This window comes from Pistacia vera, unplaced genomic scaffold, assembly GCF_008641045.1.
Source record: "Pistacia vera cultivar Batoury unplaced genomic scaffold, PisVer_v2 Contig570, whole genome shotgun sequence".
Classification (NCBI taxonomy): Eukaryota; Viridiplantae; Streptophyta; class Magnoliopsida; order Sapindales; family Anacardiaceae; genus Pistacia; species Pistacia vera.
In genome coordinates, this window is record NW_022196413.1 from 56,043 (window position 1) to 76,547 (window position 20,505).

The following is a 20,505-nucleotide window of genomic DNA, read 5'->3' on the forward strand; positions in this document are numbered from 1 at the left end:
AATATAAACACAACTCATTCCCATTTTGCCTTGTTCTACTTTGGGAATTCCATCCATATCCTTTGATTCATTACAAACTCACCCTATCTCAACCTATTCTCCATGAAATATCCTTACAATTAACTCCCCACTTTTCCTGCTAATTAGGGGTAGAAAGGTCAAATTGTCCTTAAGGAAGAAAATAACTAAAACTCAATCAACCTTTTCGGCTGTCGCCGCCGCGGCGAAGAAACCCTTGTCGCCGCGGCGAAACTTTCCAGGGAGATTCCCTTGGTTTCCACACATCTTCGCCGGGCGAAGCTTTTCTTCGCCCCGGCGAAGCACGGCCAGATGAACTTCTTCTGTTTTCAACCAAAATTCAGGGCAAACATTCACACAACACTCAATCAAACAATAATAACAAAACCAACCGATTAGGGCAAAAGAGGAAAACATAACAACGTACCTCAAGCGGGGCGTTACAATCAGCTACTGAGCTCGTTTAATGTTCGATGGGTCTCTAAAAGATGAAATCATGTGATTAAAAACATTATTTTTTAACATCTTTAGTGACCGAAGGTAGCGTCTTGATTGCTTATTGTTGCTTCTTCTATTTCTATCATTTGAATATTATACTAGGGTTTTTTTTTTTTGTTGCTTTAGAGCTAGTTGAAGAGAGTAGCAATTTCATGGATGAGGATGGTTTATCGAACACAAACCGAGAAATTTTTCTAGCTCAAGGGCCAACCCTTCCAATATTACAGAAGATTATATGTTGAGCAATAAGATTCAGAAAAATGGCGTTCTTGTATCACTTCACTTTATTTCTTGCTGACAGAAGTAGGATAGTTTAGTCTTATTTTAGGCAATTGAGTTTCAGAAAATGAACGATTTGTTCGTTAGTTTATTTGTTAGGTAGGTAATTGCTTGTTTGGTATCAAGTTCTGTAAAATTAGAGTCTTCTCTTGTTTGTTTTTTTATTGGTTTCGGGATTAATGTTGATGCTTTTGTATAGGATTTGAAGAGAGATCACTCAAGTCTTTCAGATCAAGTGAAGAACATGAATACTGATTATTTTCCTGGCCCTGGTGTTTTAGACAATCTTCAGAATCTCAGTGAGTATCAGATACTGATTTTGGCAATTTGTTCTCGCCTTTTTTTTCTTCTTTTGTTTTAGTGATTTTAATTGTTATTATGGTATTAGGTAATGAATATGAGCTTTTAAAAAGAAATACATGATGAGTCCTCTGAACGAAAGTGGTTTTACAATGAAGTGATTGAGTGGAAAGGCAATATTAGGGTCTTCTGCCGATGTAGACCTTTAAATCAAGCTGAAATTACTAATGGGTCCAGTTCTATTGTTGAATTTACTCTTCTCAAGAAATGAGTACAAATATTTTCTGTCAAGTGAAGGGTCAGAAGCTCCTTGAGTTCCATTGAAGTTGTAGAGCCTAGAGTGGATTGGAGAGCAAGAGCTTCTACCAATGGTGTGAGAGCCCGAGAGTACAACCAAGTCAAGGATGTTTAATCCTTTGCTTTCGAACAGATTAATCAAAGTTGTGATGTTTTCATTTCCTTGAGGAACCAGACGATTGGCTTCTCTATTTATGGAGATTCTTCCATCTTTTTGTCCAAATGGGACTTCCCAGAATGGACCTCCAGCTAGAAGCATGGCATCTTTAGCGACTACTGTGAGAATGGCTGCACATGAAACAATTTTGGGGCACTGTCTCTCAACTTCTGATTTGATATCATTGATCACTTTGTAACCTCTTAGATTCTTGCTGGCCTTCTTATTAGTTGCAGGTTTTGGAGGCACATTATTAGCCAACACAACTACAGAGAGCTGCAATTGAACAACAAGTATCAGAACAAAGAGAGAAATAGGATTCATTTTCATTGGCTAGCTAGAGTAGGAAGCATGAAGCTTTTTTGAAGATTACTGGGTGTCTTCTTATATATAAATTGTAGTTCGTTTACCTAATTAAACATAATTATATACAAGTTCTAGTATACTCCTGCATAAAAAATAATTCCAAGATAAAACTACGTGAGAGGCACTCTTAGATCAGAGTAGAAAGACAGACACGCAGACATGTAAAAGTTATTAGATCTACTTATAATTAAGTCAAATAATAGTTTATTAATTCTCAATTTCTATTACATTTGTTAATAAAATTATCTGAGGTAGGAGCATTAGAGGTTCTAGTGTCCACATCAATTCTTCTAAGTGTCAAAATTATGCTCTATAAATATTTTGGGGGTGTAACTGTCATAGTTGAAAACTGTTGGGGTGAAATTGTAAAAATTAAAATCTGGAGAGAGAAAAAACGGGTACTCGTGGGTCCACCCGTACCCGTATAGGGTACGGTATGGGTCCAATATCTTAGACCCGTATATCTTGACCCGTATTGGGCCCGTACCCGTTTGGACCCAACCTGTACCTGGCTATAATAGCTGCTTTCTACGCATATACTCATAAAATATACATAATAAAAACACATGTAAGATAACATAAATAGTTGGGCCCAAAATTTTTCATTTATTAAACATATACATTCGTTACAAAAAGTTAGTATCGTGTACAAAAACTATCAAAAACTATGTGGACAGTGTAGCCATTTCTCCTCGCTTGCCGACACCCATCTGACCGTGTCCTCACCTAGATCCTACAAAAACATAGAAAAACAACGGGGTGAGCACAAATAATGCTCAGTAAGTAAACCCTCTACTCATTTACCCCGTAACTCTATCACTCTAATTATTTCCTTACAATTCTCATTTACTCTCTCTTCTATGTTTTTCTCAGTTTTCTCTTTCTACTAACTCTCTTTTGTAAGTCATGACCCCATCTTACTAGAGGTACGGCCGGGACTCGCTCCCGCTCTCCGTGACTTTTACTCATTCTCAGCCGATCAGACTCGGTTAAGCATGGATTCGGAACCCTTGGCCATGTGAGTGTATAATCTCTCTCTCTCGGGTACTCTTAGTATAGCCCTCATCCGCATGCACTCTCACGGGCTATACCACTTTTCTCTCTCATACTCAAGCCGCTATCTCTTTTTGCAGCGTACATGCAGGAATACTCTACCCATTACTCACGGGTTCCCCATCGCACAACTTACTCTATTCTCTTTTTCTCTCTTTTCTTTTAGAAAAGCTCACACTCAAAGTCCTCTACTCTTTTTCTACTCTTTCTCTAATGCATAATTAATGCATATGGATGATTCATGCTCATTAATGCACTCATGAAATGCAATTATGCCATGTAGCAATAATTAAGGTTCTCTACTCTTACACATGCCTTTCTCAAGCATTTCATCATACAACTCATGTGCATATAAAACTCTACTTTAATTATAACTCTTCTCCTCTTTAACCTTCCCAAAATGGGAGAAAACTCTCTCATAAACTCTAAATTCCTGTCAATGAAAGAAACACTTCTATAGGGTTTACTCAACTTCAATCAAACTCAACTCAACACCATAAAATCTCAACACTTCTCATACTCAAATATATTCGATAATCATAAATAACTACTCATCTCATCTCATCTCAATTTCTCAACAAATATAATTCATACACATACATACACAAATCTCTACTCAAATGAATTCTTAAAACTTAGCTTGGGTTGGATTTACTTACCCTTGTGAGTAAATAACTTCTCTAGCACTTTTCCTTCCCTTTTGTAGCTTGTCCTCTCCCTACAACTTTAAACAATAACAATATAAGACTTCAACACAACTATAAGCAAATATACAGCTAAAGCAAGAATCCTTAACTTAGGATGCTTTAGATGAAATCTTTACTAAAAACTACCCAAAAACTCCCTAAAACTCCTTAGAAATCTTGGAAGATTGAGTGGAGAATTGAGAGAAATTAGGCAATGAGAATGGCGGTGGAGATGGTAAAGAATGAAGGGCTTTTCTACACTTAAACCCTTTTTAATTCAATTTACATACAAGCATTCCCATTTTGCCCTTACCCTTTCTTGGAAATTTCATCCTTCTCCTTTAATTCCTTGCAATCACACCCCCAACTCCAACACATTCTCCATAAAATTTTCTTACATTTCACTCTCCACTTGTCCTGCTAATTAGGGCTAGAAAAGTCATTTTACCCCTATGGAGAATTCTCTAGAAACCTCAAGAAATTTTTCTGCCGTCTCGTCGCCGCGGCGAAGAAAGTTCCGTCGCCCCGGCGAAAAATTACAGAGCCTACATCGCCGCGGTGAAGACTTTTCTTCGCCCTGGCAAAGACTGTAATTTAGAAATTCTCCAAGTTTCAACCAATTTCAGGGCAAACACTCCATCAACTCAACTCATACATTCAATCAAGGGCCAACCAACCAAAAATAACAACATACAAACTCAATTGAGGGTAGAACAATAAACATTCAAGCAATACAGCAAATCTTAACTACGTACCTCAAATGGGGCGTTACATCGGCCCACCCGCCCGTTTTTCCAGGTTTACCAATGAGAGATACAATTTCTCAAATAATATGCTAATTTGAATATTATAGAACTAGAAATTGCGTGTTTTTCATTTATCTTGAATATTATATTGCATTTCTATAATCACTTTTTCCCTAAAGATCACATGTATTACTTGCTTTTATTTTTATTTTTTGAATTTTTAGTATTAATATTTTTTTCTAAATTTCATATATCTTTAGTTTTTGGTTTCATAAATTTTGAAGAAATTTGGGCGTGTTTTCTTTGTGAATAAGATGGTAATGATACTGGAAAACAAAATAGGAGGATAAAAGTGTAACAAATATTTTTAACAAAGTATCTCGAAAGAAAGGAATTAAATGCGTCATATGTGAACAAAAATATCTTTAAATTTAAGTTAAATAATATTGTTATATTTTTTAATTAATAAACTGATTCAATGGATTATTATTTCAAAATTATTAATATCTTGTACTTCACAATAAATATTTTTAACTAAAAAACTCTATAAAAGTAAAAGCAAACAAAAAAAATAATAATATATAATAATACAGCAAATAAATTTATTAATATTAACCAATATATCAAGAAGTTAAAAATTATTATGACAAAATTACCCCTAAATTTTAAAACTAATGTTACTCTATAAAATAATTCCAACTATCTAGAAGAATGAAATTATACAAATTAAAATCATATTTTGTGGACATTTACCAGAAATAATTTTGTAGCAAACAAAGTTAGAGACATATTTTTTTTTTAATCACAAATTGTGATACAATTTTTAATTGAATTAAAACACTTTAGTTACTTATCCCAAAAAAAAAACAGAATCACTTTAATTAGTTGAATGAGTTGATGATAAAAGAACAAATGAAAACTTAATTTTATACGGTCTCCTGAGTTCGAGTTCTCATGAACTCTAATAGGGATAGGTACTGGAGCTCTTATCTAATTGATAGTTTGAGGATCTTGAAAAACTAGTTAAGATGCTAGTGAGCTGATGCCAATACCCCGGTCATAAAAAAAATAAAAAATAATAATTGCCTTGAAAATGATATAATTTAGATGCAATTTATAATCGGTCAAAAGCATTAATTTAAGAATCTCAAAAATTATATTATAAAAATTCTTGTTGACTGGAACATAATAAATGAAATTACCAGATGGCAAGTTTATTTGGTCACAAACAACGAGAGTTAATCTTCTCTAATGATGATGTCAATCAAGTTAACATGGAATCGATAACCAATCAATTCTAGGAGATTGTTAACATGGAATCGATAACCAATCAAGCTGAAGAGGATTCCATTTGCTGAACCATTCTGTCCATCGAAGTAATTGTTGATGCGGAACCTTTTTCTTGTTGAATCGGAGCATTTGATCAAAAGACTTCATATCTGTTTCAACCAAGAAATGATGTCCAACAAGATGGAATTCAAACCTTTCAATGACATTTTTTACTGCTAATACTTCCTTGAAAGTAGAATGATAATGTTGTTGATGTGGTTTGAATTATCCACTCTGGTATCCACACAAATGTCGTACTTTGTCATCATCTTGTTCAAAAAGTACTGCACCCCAATGAGTGTCACTAGCATCCATCTGAAGAATTCGTTTCCTAGAAGAAGGAATCTTCAATGGCTATGTATGGAAGGATTTGCGTTTAAGACTCTTGACTACATTGGTTTGCTTTTCAGACCACGAAGGAGAATTCTTCTTAAGTATCTGGGAAAGTGGAGAAGTGAGTTGAGAAATGTTAGGAATGAAACTGCGCATGTAATTGGCAATTCCCAAGAATTGTTGTATTTCTTTCTTGGTTGTTAGAACATCTGGGAATTTTTTCAACTCATTAGCAATATGAGGTTGAAGGTCATACTTACTGTCAACAATCACCATACCAAGAAAATTAATCTTTGTCTGCCCTAACTGCATTTTCTTCTCAGAAAGCATAATACCATAAGAGTGTATGATATCAGCAAATTTATGAAGAAGACGTATATGAGATTCCTCATCTTTTGAAAAGAGAAGAGTGTCATAATATAAATGAGACATGTATGAAGAAGGGGAGCAAAAATCTTCGTCATGGCTTTCTAAAACAAGGAAGGAGCGACCTTAAGGCCAAAAGGCATGATCGTCCATTGGTAATGTTGGTTGGGAATGCAAAAAGCAGTCTCATGATGATCATTAGGATGAATTCCAAGTTTCCAAAATCCAGCTTTGAGATCAAATTTGGAAAACATCTTTGCATTATGGAGATTTGCAAAGAGAACTTGTCTAGAAGGCAGAGGAAATTTATCATCACGAAGAAATAAATTCAATGACTGATAATTGATAACAAGTCTGAGTTTTTCTCTGGCTTGTTCAGCACGTTTATTGATATAAAAAGCTTCACATGCCCATTGGGAATCTGTGGGTTCAATCAATCCTTGAGATAAAAGTTGAGTACATTCTTGTTGGGCGGGGCTGAGATGTTCTGATGACATGCCAGAATGACTAGCTTTGGTAGGATTGATATCTTTGCTCTTGATGAATGGAAGATGGGTAAAGAAATCAGAAATTCTTCCATAATGGATTAGCACATTTAGTGAGAAAATCTGCATGAGAATCTGCACAAGAGCGAGAAATAAGCTGGGTTTTGATCTGCTCAATAGGATTGCCTTCAATCTGGAATAAGTTAGGCTGAGTGGTCCAAGATTGGAAAAACATCTTGTACCAAACACCATCAGGGAGGATTCTAAGTTTATTGAGTTTGGAATAAACATCAAAACGTAGAACCATAACTTTGACAGGTAAATCAGAACCAAGAACTTTATGAAAGTTAAAACATCCGGGAAAAAATTGGATTTTAATGGGTTTGCTAATCAGATGAGTAGTGAAAGTGTCACTATTAGTAGTGTAGAAAACTTCTTAATGAGATTTCCACTGAGAAGATGAGAGGATCTTAGGGTTGATTATAGTACGAGTAGCACTAGTATCAAAAAATGCTATGACTGAAATGGGATTGGAATATTTAGTAGGGAAGATCTGAACTTTTACTGTAGGTACGTGACATGAGAAGGCTAATGATGGAAGGGATTGTGGTATTTTTTGGATATGGTAGAAATAGTGACAATCATCTGAATCAGAGAACTTAGTATCAGTGGCTACAAACTGGAAAACAGTGTCTGAAGTGGGTTCATCATCCATTGAAAACTAGCTTTCAACATTATCATCAAAAAATCTATATCAGTGAGCTGAGAAGGCTGTTGCATCATTTTGGCTGATTGTTTGGGCTTGTTTGGACATTTTTTGGCAAAATGATCAAGACGGTTGCATAAATAACACCGATTAGATCGTTTGCCTCTATGTTTCTTTTTTCGAAGAAACTTACGGTACTTGAAACATCAAAATTTGTGCCTGGCAAGAGCACTAGGTGGAGAAAACTTTATGCGTCTGGAATGAAACTTCTTATTGGTAGGACAAAGACATGAGCATCTGATTTGCACTTGATCTGCAAGTCTAGTCTCTGACAAACCTTTGTCAGCTGCATAGAATGCTTCAGATAATCGACAAAAATTTTTTTTTGAGAATAGAGTTTTTCCAGAGCAAGAATGACAAACTGATAAATTTATCTAAGAGAAGTGGAACCAAGTTGTTTGTTTTGAGACTGCATAAGCTCAGTTGCTTCATGACTTAGGGATTCTGGAATAGACGCTAAAAAGGCTTGCTTCATGTTAGGATCATCCATACCCCTAAGAATATGATATCTTTTAACCATCTCTTTGTAATGTCTGTGAAGATCTTTCTTTTTTAGAGAACAGCACCGCATCTTAAAATATTCTTCTCTGACCTGGTCCTTATAAAGGTGAGGTAATCCACAAAATTCATCATAAAAGAGATACAGAGCTTGATTAATATTTGGCATTTGGATGAACAAAGTTTGTTTGTACTCCTTAAGACTAATCCGCCAATCACGGAGAATGTCACCAAATCTAGCTGTAAACTGCATAAGTATAGTAGAGACTTGGGCATTAGGTTTAAGCATCTCAGCTTGTAACCAAGCTTGAAATTCATACATCCGATTTCTCCATTTGTATGGAGGAAGATCATCAACAGTAAAAGCATGGAGCTTTGCTGAAGTTGTAAAAGAGTCACGCTCAGCCGTAGTATGATGGGATTGTCAATACCTAGGTAGAGAGTCTGGAATGGAATCATCACCTTCAAGCATCTCATCATCAAACTCAGAGACAACAGGTGGTTTTGAAGATTCGGGTTAAAGGGTAATCAATTGGGGATAAACATTAAGATGTTGATCAGAAGTATCACTTTCAGAATCAAAACTATTCTGAAAGTGATACTTCTTATCAACATCTTAATTTCTATGGATTTCATTTTAGGTCTTCCTAGAGTGCAAAGGGGTTATAATGCCATTTGGGTGATTGTAGATAGATTGAATAAATCTGCTCATTTCATTCCAGTTATAGACAAGATGTCTTCTAATCAGCTAGGCCGATTATACATCAAAGAAATAGTAAGATTACATGGAGTACCTAGTAGTATTGTCTCAGATAGGGATGTGAAATTTATGTCAGTATTCTGGAGTAGCATGCAGAAGGCATTGGGTACTAGGCTTAATTTCAGCACAGCCTATCATCCTCAGATGAATGGACAGACAGAAAGAACGAATCAAATATTGGAGGTTACGTTATGGGCTTGCTGTATGGATCACAAGTTGAATTGGTATGACATTCTCGCTCTAGTTGAATTAACTTATAACAATAGTTATCAAGCAACCATTAAAATGGCACCATATGAAGCCTTGTATGGAAGGAAATGTAGGTCACCATTGCATTGGGATGAATTGGGAGAAAAAGATGCATTAGCTCAAGCTTTCAGTCCAACAATGATACAAAAGATGATAGAAGATGTAAAGCTGATCCGAGAGAGAATGCAACAAGCACAAGATAGACAGAAGAGTTATGTAGATCCAAAGAGGAAGAATATAGAATTTCAAGCGGGAGATAAGGTATTTGTAAAAATCACTCCTTATAAGAAAGTGATGAGATTTGGAAGGAAAGGAAAGCTTGCTCCTAGATACATTGGTCCATTTGAAGTGTTAGAGAAAGTTGGCAAGATAGCGTATAGACTTGCATTACTAGTCAGTATGGACCAAATACATAATGTGTTCCATGTTTCCTTATTGCGAAAGTATATTCATGATCCTTCTCACATACTTCAAGCAGAAGAAGTGGAGCTAAAAGATGACCTAATTTACGAAGAATGTCCATTCAGATTCTGGATAGAAAAATTAAGGAACTCCAAAACAAGAATATATCGCTTGTTAAAGTATTGTGGAGAAATCATAATGTTGAAGAAGCAATATGGGAGGTCGAGCAAAACATGAAAGAAAAGTATCCAGATCTCTTCAATTAAATTTCGAGGATGAAATTCTTATAAGGAGGGGAGGATTTTAAACCCCCGCGTCAGCGTTCCAAAGCTATAAGGTATGTAATTCTACCCTTAAACGGATTTTATCAATAAAAGGGTAAAATGGTCATTTTGCATGCATTATGAGACGTGAATGTTGTAAAGTGTTAGGAATTGATGATACTGATAAGAAATATGGTTAAAGGGTCATGAAGGAGGTTAGTAAGGCTAAACGGCATAAACGGTTCCCAAAGGGTATAATGGTCTTTTCACAATAATTTATAGGAATCAAGTATCCATAAAAGTGTATTATGGGTAAATTAGTTAATTATCTTATGTATTTACTTGGTCACCAAGTAGAAAAGAGAAGTCAAATGGCATTAAAGGAGTGTAATAATAATGTTGTAGTAGAAATGACCAAAATGCCCTTATATGCAAAATTTATACCAAATGACCCATATATCTAACTTTTGATGGCCAATCCCATTTGGGAATTAAAAAAATGAAATATTTATAAGATCTTTTCTTGGTTAAGTTGGCCAACACTCTTAGAACACCAAACTCTCTTCTTCAAGTCTTATTTTCCTCCATTAAAGGCTTTAATTCAAGCTCTCTATCTCAAAATTTTCATAGGATTTCAAGTTGAATTTCGAAGGAGATCACCATCCACACTTAAAGAACTTCAATTTCAGGGTTTAAGGTGAGTTTTAAAACCCTAGTTTTTTCTGATTTTTAGGTAAAAGAGAAATTCATAAGTGGCTATGTGTGTAAGGTAGAAAGGGTTGGGTGAACCTTTGGAGCTAAGGAGGAGTGTCTTTGTGCTTTGAATACTAAGGTAAGGAAAAAAAATCTCCCTTATGACTACAATTGATAACACCTAGGGTTGATGAAACTTACATCTATTTATGTTAATTTGAGTGTGATGCTATGTTTTGGTTATTGATTGTTTAAATGGGTGTGTTGATTGGTGTATATGTGCATATGGAGGATGATTTTTCCAATTAAGAGGTTTGTAATTGGACGATGTTTTGGCACTTTTTGGTTTTGTAAAAAGGGAGGTTTTTATGGCCTTTTATACTTAGAATGATATGGCAAATACTATGAATGTGCAAATAAATGTGACATGGTTAAAAATGAATAGAATTCGGATTTGGCTTTTTAAGGCTTATATTGTACATGATTCACTAAATCAGTCATAACTGAAGTTATAAAGTCTGATTGAGCTGATTCTTGAGGTATTAAAAAGTTTAGAAATAGACCTAAAACTTTTATGTTTTAGCCAAAAATCAATTCGAATTGGAAGATGAGGAAAAAATTGCTTGAAAAGTGACGAACTGTATGGCATCTACCTCCTTAATAAAAAATCCCATCTTTTTTATAATTTCTAATAAACCATTGAATAATCTTACTGTTGAAATTCTTGTGTTGTATGAGAAATCGAATAAATTAAGTTAATGAATTTAATAGGAAAATATTCATGTCATGGAGTTTTGCTAAATTGATTGATGAATTGTGCAATTGGCCAAGGGTACATGTTAAATGAATGAATAGTATGATTGAGTGTGGGAGATGTTATCCCATATGTTTGCATTCATAATGGTAATGCATATAGCTTATTTAGTTGACTTATGAAAAAATTTATGAAATGTTAAAGAATGAATTCCATGAGTCTCTTGAGGTATAAACCAAGATCAGAGGAATGAAATCTTTATGGAAACCATGAGTTCTTTGAGGTGACGACTAAGAACAAGGTAATGGTTCAAATGAATCCGATAAGATAATAAAGATTAATGAAAACATCAAGTACAAAGACAAAAGAAATAGGCATGCCATGTTTATGAATATTGCATAAGTCATATATGTTCTATGTTATATTATGTATGGTTATGTTATGACTTATGTTTATAAGGAAAGTCCAAAGTGTATGACATGTTTTATAAACTTGATAATGTCAATGAATGAAGGTCATGTCTTGTAGGTAGCTAAGGTCCTGAGTAATATGCTTGTATAATGAACCTTAATAGTTTATAAATGGCCATATTCCCTTACTGAGCGATTAGCGCTCACCCCACAAAATTTTTTTAAAATGTTTTGTAGGTAAGGATTGAAGCTTGAAGCTAGGAGAGGTTACTGGGAAATGACATGCGCATGAAGGAATGCTTTTGCTATGTTTTGACTTTTTGTTGTAAAATAACATCAAATGGTTTTTGGTTTATGGATGTTGAAGTAAATATGTTTTAATAAACCTAGTATGACCATTTCCTTGTCAAATGAATGAAAAAGGATAAATGATATTATATACTTATGATAATAACTCCATAGGAAGCTAAATTTCTTGAATCATTTTATGGATATGAGATGTTTAATATCATGCTTTTAAAAAAAAAAAAAAAAAAAAACAAAGACAAAACAGACAAAAGTATAGGTTTTGAAACAAACTCATTTCCTAGGCGTGTCTTTTCTAGGTTCTCAATGGCCAAGGGATACTTAGGAAATACCCGGATAGGGAGGGGTTTTACACGGATGCTAGTGACACTCATTAGGGTGCAGTGCTTTTTGAACAAGATGATGACAAAGTACGACATTTGTGTGGATACCAGAGTGGACAATTCAAACCACATCAATAGCATTATCATTCTACTTTCAAGTATTAGCAATAAAAAATGTCATTGCAATGTTTGAATTCCATCTTGTTGGACATCACTTCTTTGTTGAAATAGATATGAAGTCTTTTGATCAAATGCTCCAATTCAACAAGAAAAAGGTTCTGCATCAACAATTACTTCGATGGGCAGAATGGTTTAACAAATATTCCTTCACCGTCCAGCACATCAAAGGTCACACCAACACCATTGCAGATTATTTATCAAGACCTAAAACTAAACAAGTCGGTTTCATGAACCCTAGATCCAAACCACTTCCTTGTTTCATGTTCCAACCATTAATCTAGTCCAGTTCCTGTTCATTATCTTCTTCACCGAACCATATTCCAGACGTACCTCTTGAATTCGATGACCTTGTTCGAACTCGTACCATTGATGAAAATTCTACCACCCTCATGTTTTCTTATCAGATCCAATGCATTGAAAAATGTGGACAATCCATGTATGATATGTGTTGGTATAAAGCAGAATGATGGTGTAAAACAATGTTTCCAAGTACTGTATCAATATCAAGTATTTTGGTTTAAGGGAGAATATTGAGTATAACACTTGACTCTTATACGATGACGTTTTGTTCTTCTTGTAGCTGCTATATAAGTGCAGCGTTCTTCTGCCTGTATAGTTAGACAGTTAATAAAAAGTTTTCTGCTCTTAAACTCTTTAGCTCTGTATTTCGTCTCTCTCAAATATTTCTCTGTTTTACATTTTTCATTCAAGTCCGCTCTAGAATCTTCATGGTATCAAAGCTATAAGACAAACGTTAATAGCTCAATTGAATCCTGGATCTTCCAATATTTCTTCAAAATCAGAAATGGAGCAAGCTGGATGTGCCAAAGCAAACAATTCAGCAATGCATGCCACACTTCCCACAATTTCAGTAAAGCTTGTGGAAAGAAATTACAGTCACTGGAAATCTCAAATCTTTCCAGCTCTAGCATCCCGTGAGCTTGACGGTTTCATTACAGGTGAGAAAATTTGTCCACCTATGTTTCAAGTTAGAAAATCTACTGAATCTGAGGAATTATTAAAAGAACCAAACCTTAAATTTTTCAGTTGGAAAAAGATAGACCAGTTCTTAGTAAGCTGGCTTTTATCGTCAATTTCTAAATCCATGTTTAGACACGTTGCTAAGTGTACCAGCTCTTATGAAATATGGAATACCTTGGAGCTACATTTTCAATCTTATTCTAAAGCTAGGACTCTGCATCTTAGAAACATGTTACAAACAACGAAGAAAGGTGACTTGAGTATCAATGAATATGTGCTTAAGATGAAAGAATTAGGAGATGAATTAGTGGATAGTGGTGTTAATCTTAGTGATAAGGAGCTTTTGTTGTATATTCTGGATGGTCTTGGACCAGAATATGATGTAGTAGTGGCGAGCCTAACTTATAATAGTAGCACTGCTAGTATTCAAAAAGCTCAATTCAGGCTTCACAAGCATGAAATGAGGTTAGAACGACAACATTATGCTATGGCAAACCTTCATGAGCATTTTAACTCAGCTCTTTTTGCATCAAAACAAGGAAATGGTAACTCATCTGCTGCTTATCCACTAAATAGTACACCTATTCACAAAGTACCAGTACAAAATCCTCCAGGTTCTACTCTCAGCTATGGCTATCAGAATAACATGAACTATGGTATTCCTACTCCTGGTATCATACATTCTGCAGTTGGTAATGTTGGCAATGTTGATCTTGAGAACAATAACGACCAAGGAACAACTTTTAACAGACCTGGTTATCTACCTAATACTTAACCTTTTAATTCTGGAGGTTTTCAGTTTAGCAACAACATGGTTAGAGGCAGAGGTAGAGGTCGGGGTTACTTTAAACCAAGGTTGATTTGCCAAGTGTGTGCAAACTAGGACACTCAGCCATACAGTGCTATCACAGATTCGATCAAGAGTATCAGGGCTTTGCTCCCTATAATCCTCAAACACAAGTCAATGCTAATGTCTACGTTTCACAAGCTCTTTCCTCAAATACTCCAGCTGAAGGACCTGGAGACCCTGCTCAAGCCTTATTTGCTAACCATTTCACACCAAACAACACTAATACCTTGGTTCCAACCAATTACTTTGGTGGATTCCATGACTACTCAGTTCCTGCAATGCCCAAGAATTCCTCTGGTCTTGGTTTTCAACACAATCCTTGTCCTGGTTTTCAACACAATTCTCCTGCAAATCCTTATGGTATTCATCTATCAACAACTGTGGATATTGCCTCTCTTACATCACCAATATCCTATCAAACCACTGCTACACCTCAGACTCTTCAAGACAAGGCTTGGTATATGGATTCTGGCGCCTCAAGTCATATGACAGCTGATGCATCAAATTTGATGCTCAAATCTGCCCATGGAGGAGACTCTAAAGTGCAGGTTGGTAATGGGGAATCTTTTCCCATTAATCATTCAAGTATGATGCTAATACATTCATATGATGCAAATAGATTGATTCACCTTAAGGATGTGTTGTGTGTGCCCAAAATTGCGAAAAATCTGCTTAGTATTTCCCAAATTACTAAGGATAATGGTGTGATTGTGGAGTTTCACTCTGATTGTTGTTTGGTAAAGGACAAACACAGTAAAGTTGTTCTACTTCAAGGCAGAATCAAGAATGGACTATATCAACTTGTGTTCACGCAAGCTGGTGGTTCACCCTCGGATTCTTCCTCTTGCTCACCTACTGCATTGTTGTCATCCACTTCTCTAGTCAATAAAGCTGCAACTGCTGATTCTCCTAATGCTCATCATGTTCCTAGACATATAAATAAGACTACTAATGCAGATATGTTCATGCTATGGCATGCAAGACTAGGTCATGTAAATGTGAAGACACTTCATATTGTTTTGAATAAGATGAATGTAAGACAATCCTTGACTGGAAATAAAGATTTTTTTTGTGAGGCATGTCAATATGGTAAATTGCAGTAATGTACATTTCCTATTTTAGATTCGGGCCAAAGTCCCTTTAGAGATAGTGTATTCAGATTTGTGGGGACCAGCTCCAGTTAATTCTAAAGAGGGATTCAGATATTACATCATTTTTGTGGTTAGTAGGTTTACTTGGATATACCCTCTGAAACTTAAATCTGAATCATATTCTACATTTGTACAATTCCATTGTTTTATAGAGAAACAACTAGGATATCAATTGAAGTGTAGGCAAACTGATTGGGGAAGAGAGTATAGGACATTTACTAGTTATCTACAGCTACATGGGATTATGTTTAGGCATTCATGTCCTTATTTACACCAACAGAATGGGCGAGTTGAGAGGAAGCAAAGGTGCATTACAGAGTTTGGTTTGTCTCTTCTAGCACATGCAGGAATGCCTTTAAAATATTGGTGGGCAGTTTTTAGCACAACAACCTACATTCTCAACAGATTACCTACCTCAGTCCTTAATTTCTCATCACCATACTTCACCTTGTTTCACCCGGAACCTGTTTACCCAGAGTTGAGAGTTTTCGGATACAGTTGCTATCCTTATCTAAGACCTTATCACAAACATAAGCTCACCTATCACACTGAAAAGTGTGCTTTCTTGGTTACAGCCTTTCTCATAAGGGATATCTTTGCCTTACATCTACTAGGAGAGTGTATATTGTGAAACAAGTCAAGTTCAATGAGGTGGATTTCCCTTTTAAAACTGATTCTGCTTTCTCTACAACTGCTGCTCTTGGTTCACTAACCACTTCTGCCGTTAGTGGTTCTACTGTGCCTTGGTATATACCAACAACATCTGCTGATGAAAAGTTATATACTAAATCTATTGAGTCTGCTTCAACATAGCCAACACAATATGATGCTCCAACTCAGCTGTTACATCTTGACATATCCAAGCCTTCACCAACTATTCTTATGACTGAACTGGACTCTAAGTTATCTACTGAATCTATTAAGTCTACTTCAACACAGCCAACACAATTTGATGCTCCAACTCAGCTGTTACATCCTGACATATCCAAGCCTTCACCAACTATTCTTATGACTGAACTGGACTCTAAGTTATCTACTGAATCTATTAAGTCTACTTCAACACAGCCAACACAATTTGATGCTCCAACTCAGCTGTTACATCCTGACATATCCAAGCCTTCACCAACTATTCTTATGACTGAACCGGATTCTCCAAGACCTGTTGGCTTATGTGATAATTCACCTGCAGATACTATCTCTATAGCTAAGTTCAACTCCTCTGAATCTGCCAAACAACTTCAATCTTTTGGTAACCTATCTCCTATATCCAATACACAATGTTAGTCTCATAATAGTATTCCTGGTACTGAATTGGAGGTGGTTCTACCTAATATCTCTACTGTAGCACAGAATACTCATCCCATGCTAACCCGATCCAAAACTGGCCATTCTAAACCAAATCCTGAGTACATTGCCTATCAAGCTGTTGTTACAAGTCCTATTATACTTTCAAAACCCAAGACTTTCACAGAGGCTTTACTAAGTCCTGAAAGGAAGCATGCTATGGACACTGAATATCAGGCTTTGTTAAGGAACAATACTTGGGAGTTTGTTCCTTATGAAGAAGGCATGAATGTGGTAGGATGCAAGTGGGTTTTCAAAACCAAACTACATTTAGATGGAACCTTGCAAAAATACAAAGCAAGGTTAGTTACTAAGGGCTTCCAACAGACCCCAATAGTGGATTATTTTGACACATTTTCACCAGTGGTAAAGGTAGCCACAATCAGGGTTATGCTATCATTGGCAGTGCATCATAATTGGCCCATTCAACAGTTGGATGTCAACAATGCTTTTCTGAATGGAGACCTGACAGAGAAGGTATTCATGCTACCTTCTGAAGGATACTCTAGTGGTGCAAGGAGTAAACACAACCCACAGCAGGTTTGTAGGCTAAATAAAGCCTTTTATGGACTTAAATAAACTCCTAGAGCTTGGTTTGATAAATTAAAATCTGCATTGGTTGATTGGGGTTTTGAAAATTCAGTTTCAGATGTTAGTTTATTCTTCTATAAGAAGGATTCTATTCTCGTGTACCTACTAGTATATGTAGATGATATTCTTGTAACAGGAAATGATACTCAACTTATCTCAACTCTAGTTGCTGACTTGGATAAAAAATTTGCTCTAAAGGCTCTAGGGGCAGTGCAATATTTTCTGGGATTTGAAGTTAAAAGGAATGCAGATGGTTTGCTCCTAACTCAGACCAAATATGCACAAGACCTTCTCACAAAAGCTGGAATGGCAGAATCCAAACCCTGCTCTACCCCTATGGCTACTGGTCTTAGACTTGGAAAAGAAGACAGTAACCTGTTTGATCAGCCTACCCTATATAAAAGCATCATTGGTGGCCTGCAATACTTAACCCTATCCAGACCAGATTTAGATTTTACGGTAAACAAGCTTAGCCAATTCCTACAGCAGCCTACTGAAGCTCATTGGACAGCTTGCAAAAGGATCCTAAGATATGTTAAAGGCACTCTACACCATGACATTCTTTTTACTAAAACACTGCCATTCAAATTAGAAGCTTTTGCTGATACCGATTGGGTTGGGGATGAAACTGACAGGAGATCAACCAGTGGCTACAGTGTTTTCTTAGGTGGTAATCTGGTTTAGTGGTCCTCTTGGAAACAAAAAGTAGTTGCATTGTCATCCATAAAGGCTGAGTATAGGTCACTTAGTCAGGCTGCTACGGAGCTGGTCTGGATTCAACATTTATTCTCAGAGTTGAGAATTCATATTAGTCACATTCCAATCATTTGGTGTGACAACATGAGTGTTGGAGCACTCTCTTCCAACCCTGTTTTTCACGCTCACACAAAGCACATAGAAATAGATGTGCATTTTGTTAGAGATTTGGTGACTAGGAAGCTGTTAAATGTTCAGTACATTGCCTCTGAATATCAAATTGCAGATCTATTAACAAAAGCTCTCCCCAACTCTAGATTTATCATGCTGCGGGACAACCTTACTGTAACATCTGAACTCCCTACTGATGAAACTGTTGAGTGTGCTAGTGATGATCAACATGAGTAACGGATAAATGTGTTCTGGTTCTGATTGGTGGCCATTTCCTGTGTTGAAATGTTGGTTGACTGAAATGTGATGAGTTGTTGGTCTAAAATGTGTTGAATTGTTGATTTGATTCTGCTAGAAAATGTGTTGAAATGTTCGTAGTCTGAAATGTGATGAGTTGTTGGTTTGCAATGTGTTGAGTTGGTGATTTGATTCTGCTGAAAATGTGTTGAAATGTTGGTAGGCTGAAATGTGATGAGTTGTTGGTCTAAAATGTGTTGAGTAGTTGGCCTGACTATGTTGGAAAATTCATGCAAATATGCTGGGCTGAAATGTGATGAGTTGTTGGTCTAAAATGTGTTGAGTAGTTGGCCTGACTGTGCTGGAAAATTCATGCAAATATGCAGAATAAGAAGCAAATATGCAGATTAGAATTAGAAGTAATTGAATGGTTAAATGTTCAGATTGGTGAAAAAAATGCAGAATAAGAATAGGTGACTATTAAAGGCTACTGCAAAGTAAGGCTGAACTTGGAAGTAGAATAAGGCTAAAGAGTGTCTAGCTTACGAGGGAATGTTGGTATAAGGCAGAATGATGGTGTAAGACAGTGTTTCCAAGTACTGTATCAATATCAAGTATTTTGGTTTAAGGGAGAATATTGAGTATAAAAGTGAGTGAGAAGGGTGTTTATGTAAAAGATCAAAGCTTGGGGTCTGTTTTGTAAAAGATTAACTCTTGACTATCATACGGTGACATTTTGTTCTTCTTGTACCTGCTATATAAGTGCAGCGTTCTTCTGTCTATATAGTTAGACAGTTAATAAAAAGTTTTCTGCTCTTTGAACTCTTTAGCTCTATATTTCATCTCTCTAAAATATTTCTCTATTTTACATTTTTTCGTTCAAGTCCGCTCTAGAATCTTCAACATGTTAGGTGTCCATCCAAATTACCCTTTTTCAAAAATCTTTTGTTTACCCCCAGGTCTTGATATCATATTTTCGAAAGAATTATTATGATTCTTTTGGTATATGTTACACCAGTACCACATTGCCATTCAATTCTCGGTCCATCATATGTTGAAAATAATTTCCCAATTCCAGTCATCCTCAACCTTTGAGTTACACTCTTTGATGACTTTTCTTAAATGGTTTAAAACCCTAGAAAAATAAAAGTTTGTGTTTGCTCATCAACTTGCCCAATACAAAGGTCCTATGTCTACCAAAATGGCATGGTCTATCATGTTTTTCCACGGACATCACTCCATCAAATCCGATGGCACAGCATCAAGTCACATTTCATCGGTCTTATTCGTATAATCTCATCTGTAATATGTTTGACCATCCTGTTGAGACTAGATCAATTCAAAAAAAAAAAAAATTTGAAAAAAAATCAAATAATTCCAGATGAAATATGACCATCCTTTCGTGATGATGATCCGTGGGAACTCTTTCCTCTAGACTACACTGAGAAATTACTTCAAGCCAAACAAACATGCATACATTCCATCATTGCTCAATTCAATGCCACTTCAGATTATCCAAAATGGTGGTATCCAGACTCACAACCAGATACTATGCAAGAAGAAGAGGTTCAATAATCTCATAATTACTATCTTCATAAATCCAAGCGACAATAGTACATGCATGCACCAAGTACCTCTGTAAAGCAAACATCTCAGTTTTTAGACATTTCTCTGGATACTCATCCAGATACATCTTCTCGACAAATCCCTGCTAACTGGATTCAATCAATGGGTGTCTTGATTTCCAGGATGAGGACTCGTGGCACGTTACAAACCTGACAGATGATTAAAGTTCTGCCTGTCTGAAAACAAAAAAGTTGTGTCCTTTATGTTATCTGTAAAATAGTCATGGACTACATGACAGTTTGCCAACTCAGTGTAATATCCTCCATATGAATTGTAAAAGCCAAGTATTGTAGGCAAATAAATGTAAAAAAAAAAAAAAGTCAAAAAGTCTACTCATGTAT

The 20,505-nt window shown here is 35.8% G+C and overlaps 1 protein-coding gene across 1 annotated transcript; it reads right to left on the minus strand.

The window, feature by feature from the left end:
• Positions 1-1,300: 1,300 nt before the first annotated feature.
• Positions 1,301-8,499, minus strand: LOC116108905 (peroxidase 7-like). The gene is made up of 2 exons (XM_031395151.1): positions 8,272-8,499; positions 1,301-1,825 (listed from the first exon to the last, which is right to left on the minus strand). The coding sequence occupies exons 1-2, from the start codon at positions 8,497-8,499 to the stop codon at positions 1,301-1,303; spliced, it is 753 nt and encodes a 250-aa protein (XP_031251011.1).
• Between the last annotated feature and the right edge of the window lie 12,006 nt (positions 8,500-20,505).